At 47.5% G+C, this 6,000-nt stretch overlaps 1 protein-coding gene across 1 annotated transcript; it reads right to left on the bottom strand.

Moving 5' to 3' along the window:
* Window positions 1-1,044: 1,044 nt before the first annotated feature.
* On the bottom strand, window positions 1,045-5,143 carry LOC144941961 (ubiquitin-conjugating enzyme E2 variant 2-like). The gene is made up of 4 exons (XM_078868519.1): window positions 5,078-5,143; window positions 2,545-2,699; window positions 1,698-1,823; window positions 1,045-1,493 (listed from the first exon to the last, which is right to left on the bottom strand). The coding sequence occupies exons 1-4, from the start codon at window positions 5,094-5,096 to the stop codon at window positions 1,350-1,352; spliced, it is 444 nt and encodes a 147-aa protein (XP_078724645.1). The 5' UTR covers window positions 5,097-5,143; the 3' UTR covers window positions 1,045-1,349.
* Window positions 5,144-6,000: the final 857 nt, after the last annotated feature.

Below are 6,000 nucleotides of genomic sequence, written 5' to 3'. Positions count from 1 at the left end.
AATTTTGTGTTGAAACCAGTGCCGGTACAGGAGCGAGACGAATCGTATTGCAGGACCATGAGATATGAAGGCGGTAGATTGAGGCCTTCATCCAGCAGATCATGGCCAATGTGTGATGCAAGCCTTGATTACTTTAAATTAATTTGGCAAAACACTCATAAATATATTTTTATAATTTTTCTTGAAGCAGTTTTTAGTATATGCAAATATTGTGTACACACGAGTATAATAGCGCGAGTATATATATTAATGCTCAGCATTATATATCATATATAGGAATGCATTTTAAACCTGGCCTAAGCGCTTTACAGCTAAGCATAAGCCTACAATGTCAACATTTGCTGACCTTAACACTTTTTTATTTACTTTCCTATTAACTACCGTTTTAGTGCAATCACTCTAAAACGATCATAAAAATGTACCAGAGTCAAGAAAACACAGCAAAACAAAAACACCAATCCCAGCAGCCATCTGCTCATACACAACTTTAAGTGGAACAAATGGATTTTAATCACAGTCAAAATACATTACAACAAGAACATATCCAAGCTCTCTCTACCTGTGGAAATTACCCCGACATTTCCCTCTGGTCAGGAGGGTTGTCTTGTGGTTTAACATTTCACGCTGATACTATAAGTCCACAGCACGCTAACACAGCACAGTCATTTGCTCTGCACAACTCCAAACTCCAAATGTGCAAAAGTGATTACAAATGGGTGGCTTGGACTGGCCACTTGAAAATGGTTGTTTTTACTCACAAGCAAAGTTACTGTAATGTACAGACACGTCTGCCGTCCACTGGGAAAATAAATATCTTAAATCCATATACTCCCACCCATTAAACCCCTTGACAATTCATTTGCATCTCCGTGTGGAATACAGGCAGAATTTTTTTCGCCCTCAGGTCCGTCGTAGTGGGTTGGTGGTGGATGGGTTTAAACAAAAACAAATCAAATGCAACACAACAAGCCAAACCAGCATAATGCCGATGAAAAGTGGGTATCGTTATAGTTTAGCGAGTTTCCGGGCAGCAGAAATGTTGTGGGGGGGGGGGGCGGCATTGCGATGCGTGGCATTATTTAAGTTCTAGTCCGCTTCACTCAAGTGCAAACGAGTGGCCACTCCGTGGAGGGCGTGCATCAAAACGCATGCGGGCGTGTGGTGATCAAGAGGCCTTTTGTCAATGCCTTAAAACGAGACGTGTGTACGTCAGCAGACCCAACCCCCCATCGCGGCGCACCGCGTTTGCGTGCGGGAAACCCACGTGACAATCAGCCACGCTTGCATGCAGCGTAGCAGTGCCAACCCGCGACCGGAGCCCGCACAACTTTACTCTCGAGTGAAACCGTCTAGATGTAGGTGTGTCCCTCGGGCGGCTGCGGGAGCTTCATGTTTTCCTTCTGCATCATGTGGCGCTTCAGTTCCTGCAGCATTATCCGAATGCTGTAGGTACTCTGCCACTTGGAAAGTACAGGCACCATACGGGGATCGACCTACAAAAAAAAAACACAGGAAGGACATTTAAAGATGAGCATTGCCTCGGCGACCCTTTATCGCAAGGTCCTGTGCCACAGTGCAATTCTGCAGTCAGGATGAAATGCACTGTCCGTTGCTGCTGCTGCTGCATCTGTTGCTGCTACTACCGCTGATGAAGGTCATCAGTGGTTCCATAACCACGAAGGCTCTGGCAAACTTACCATTCCGTTTGAGCTGTTGACGCCACTCAGGTTCACCTTGGTCACGAATCGGACAGTGGGAGGCATGTCTGGGTACTTGGGTCCGCACTCTACACGAAGGCTGTATATTCTGTTCTCGAAGCTCGTCTGAAAAGCGCGAGCACACAGCAAAGCGATGGAGACGCGGCCACGACAGGGAAGACAACACGAGCCTTGTGGGTTCCGTTCTGCAGGGTAATGTGGCATGTGAAGCACAAACATACACCACCTCGGTCCCGTTCATAACTCGATCTGCACATGGAATTCGATCCGCCATTGTTTTGCTACAACTTATGAGGTATGTTTGTGGTTGTGAACAGCAGCACATGCACCAGCTTTGCTCTACTTTTGCTAATTCTGCCTGCTGTTTACACTTGTAAAAACGGTGCACTAAAATTTCCACGGACTTATTTTGTCACGAGAAGCTTCCTTATGTAAGACAGATGTTCTCAATGGGCAGTCACCCAGTTCTAAAGAACGTCTGAGCGGATCAGCTGTGTGACATGCAGACATGTTGAACTTCTTTCGCACACCGTATGTTGCTAATAATGCTAATTGGACGTGTGGGGGAAGAACTAAACAGAAAAATCAGTTTTAAAGAAATTAGTTTTCAATCTAGATTTAAATATGCATAGTTCCAGCGGCTTCCTAATATTGGAAGAGCTTTCCAGACGGCTGCGGAAGCGCATTTGAAAGCGCGCGATGCAGTGACTGTCTTTGTTCGATGGTTCGCCAAAAGCTGCTGCGGGGATGACTGGAGTTCGCGTGGCAAGCACTTTGTAATGAGTGCAACCTTATAATGTATTCGTTCAGCAACCGGAAGACATACCCTAGGTGGACCAATAATCATTCCTGTCCACCTCGTCATGGTCATGTCCTCATCGTCTTCGAGACCCCAGCTCACGGTTCCATCACCCACGCCCTTCTGACCTTCCTCCAGCTCCTCCAGAAGGCAGAAATTCCTGGGCACCTTCACGGCCGCACCTGTGAGGTCCAAAGGAGGTCCATTAACAGCAAGACACGGCGAGCACACCTAGTTTTTTTCATCCAGTTCATTTGTTTTGTCAACTATATTTTGGACTCTCAAAACCACTTAATTAGATGACATGTTTTTTATTTGGAACTTTGTAGCTAGCAGTACATCATACTGTACAAGAGCCCCGCAGGGCGCTGGCATCAGTCCTCATTAAGTCACTTCTACAGACCTCTTTACTCACACCGCATGGCATGTTAGATGCATCAATTCATATCTCTTCTTAAACTCACAATTCATGCATCTAATCTCATGTAATGTTTTTAGATCTATGTATTTTGTATATAAAGCGTTCATTGCCCCTGTCGTCACTGGAGGCCGCTATTTTCACTACAATCTTAAGTCACTTCTACAGACCTCTTTACTCACACCGCATGGCATGTTAGATGCATCAATTCATATCTCTTCTTAAACTCACAATTCATGCATCTAATCTCATGTAATGTTTTTAGATCTATGTATTTTGTATGTAAAGCGTTCATTGCCCCGGTCGTCACTAGAGGCCGCTATTTTCACTACAATCTTAAAATAGTTTGATCGAATTGACAATTTCTGGAACCGTGTGGAGGGAACGGTTAGTGTGCCAATGGCCATTCCATAGATATACGTGGCAAATACGGATCCAATTAGAAACTAACAATTCGCTGCAGGTATTTTTCAGAGCTGTAATGTCACAGTGAATGACAGAAACAGGACCGGAAAACCACGTTTACGCACTCTCTTTAGCCACGATCGTTTGCAATTGCTTCTTCTACTACGCTCTGCACAAGGGCAGCTGTCATGATCAATCCACCGCTAGATGAAGACCCTCCCCTAAGCCTTCGCCCATCTCTCGTGAATCCTGCGACGTTCGCATCCGAGAAGATTTCTGCACTCCACATATCTCTTGAGGGCCGCGGGCGTTCCCTGCCTTTCTCCTCTCGCCCAAAATGTGAGCCCGAATGCATTTAGTGACAGCTTGCAGGAAAGCGTCACAACGTTAAAGGTGTGTAGAGGGCAGGGGGGGGGGGGTTAAAATTTGCCCCGGTCACGACTGACGTGAATGAGCAAGACGGCTGGTCCAATGGGCGTTTTACGAAACCTACTTCGTAACGTTTGCAAAACCCGGGCATGAATATGCAAAGCAAGATTGGTCGATAGCAAATCTATAATCACGCGCAAGCTACGCACGCTTTGAATGGTGCGCGGAAGGAACTGAATATTCCTCGATTCGAGCCGTGTGTATCGCACTCGTTTCCTTCTCGTGAAACATTGTTAAAACAAAGGTTTCACATCGCAGCAGACCAGACTGTGAGAGTCCAGCGTGCAGCCAGTAACAAAGGAGACGCGACAAACGAGAGAGAATCAAGGATATCGGAGACGGGAGGCTTACAAAGACGACTGTGAAAAGACTGCATTGACGGAGCAGCACAGTGTAAACGAGACGGGCATAACGTAGGGTAGTATAACAATGTGGCAGGAGGTAGTGGTCCAATCTAGACAGTATCTAGACAATATCAGTATCACTCGGAACGTGATTCGTAGCAATTGAACACCGTGCAAATGACAATTCGTGACAACTTTCTTCCTGAAATGCAATTCAATCGCACTGCGTCCGTTTTCGGGCACACATGGAAATTCCTGTCGAGGTCAAGTGCCGTTAGCGAGGAGCAGCCACGAAGGCCGGCACGGCACACGAGGGGTAGGGGGTGGCCAGCACCACGCCCGACCGCCTTTGTCTCTCCCCCAGGACCGTTTCACGTAATCGCTATCACTGGGTGTTGGCCACGAGTGGGAATCGAACTCGAGTCGCCAGGTTGGTAGCGCAGCGCGCTGACCGCTACACCACCGCTCCCCACGGCAGTGACACACAGACACACAAACACACACGACCAGATGCGTCGATTAATCTCACTCCACAGCACCTTTCTTTAACGAGCTACGAAAAACATCAACAGCAACTACAACAAAAATGAATGTACAATCAACCGCAACGTCACCAAGACCACCACCACGCAAGTGCATTTACAGTCGCGTTTAATTAGCCATTGAAAATCTGACACCGAGAGCGAGCAGACAGCCACCGGGCTTATCGGGCTTATCGGGCGGCGAGAGGCGACCCTTCCCCGGCGGAGGAATCTATCCGAGGGGCGGTGACTCCCGGTCACACGCCGGGGTAAATGTCAAGGCCACGGAGCCATCCGCCGCAGCAGTTTAACCGCGCAAGCGGCCTCTCCTCTCGCTCGGCCCCCCCACGAGGAAGAATCCCCGGGTCTCTCCGCGCCACTTGAGTTTGTTTGTTGTTGTATTTCCTACGTGGGAGAGGGGAGAACGCGCAAAGGGAACCCACCGCTAGCGGACACGGCCATCTTGGACTTCCGCGAGGGAGGGAGGTGGGGGGGGTGAGGGAGGAGGAGGGGGCGGGGCCTTGTTGCGTCACGGTGACGTCACGCGCGTCAACGCGACTAATCGATAAGGGGCCGTCCATAAATGACGTCACGCGATTTTGGACGAATTTTGATCCCCTCCCCCCTTTCGTCACACGGCGTCACAAAAAGTCAGACCCCCCCCCCTCAAATATGACAACACAAAGCTCTGCCCCCCCCCCTCCAAAAAAAATAAAACATGCTTCAAATCGCTTTAAACTATTGTCATTGTAGCGCGTATTTAATGGGGCGCTGCACTCTGATGTTGTAGGAGAAAACATTTATTTAAAAAGTCTATTCATCCTTCATCCAGCGGTGGATTTATCATCACTCGTGATGAATTTGCGTCGTGGAATCACCTCTCCGATCCGTTGCCCTCTTATCGTGTTTTTTTTTGGTATTTATTGTTGTTTTTGTCACGTTCTGACCGCGTGCCCCCCCTACTGGACATCCATGAAAAAGAGCTTTATAGCTCATCGGATTCCTCCTGCAGTTTCAATAAATATTCAGATTTTTTTTTCTGAATACGTATACCGTATAGTTAATGTGCTGCTAATATAAACGCCAACGATATCAATTATTTATACCTGTTTATATTCACTCCCTTAAAATCACTCCAGGATAGTTAGGCTTCACATTGACCTTGCGCTCTGAAGTCATTGATCCAGCAGTGGATTGACCAAACGTGAATCTGAGTTCCCGCTCAAGTAGTGTTGGAACGTTGCTCACCTTCTGTATAACAGCCCTGAGGCAGCGGTGAAAATTCCGCATTACTCTGGCTGGGGCAAGTTGATCCGTCGGCCGACCACTGTTAACTTTCCTATGAAGTGGTACATAATTTATCGAC

Source organism: Lampetra fluviatilis, chromosome 26, assembly GCF_964198595.1.
Source record: "Lampetra fluviatilis chromosome 26, kcLamFluv1.1, whole genome shotgun sequence".
In the NCBI taxonomy this organism is placed as follows: domain Eukaryota; kingdom Metazoa; phylum Chordata; class Hyperoartia; order Petromyzontiformes; family Petromyzontidae; genus Lampetra; species Lampetra fluviatilis.
This window is presented reverse-complemented; position numbering and strand designations above follow the sequence as displayed.

Coding starts and splice junctions, on each gene's coding strand:
- LOC144941961 (XM_078868519.1), bottom strand. Junction 1,824..2,544: donor TGATTATTGGTCCACCTAGG/GTATGTCTTCCG, acceptor CGCGCTTTTCAG/ACGAGCTTCGAGAACAGAAT. Junction 1,494..1,697: donor TCAACAGCTCAAACGGAATG/GTAAGTTTGCCA, acceptor TTTTTTTTGTAG/GTCGATCCCCGTATGGTGCC.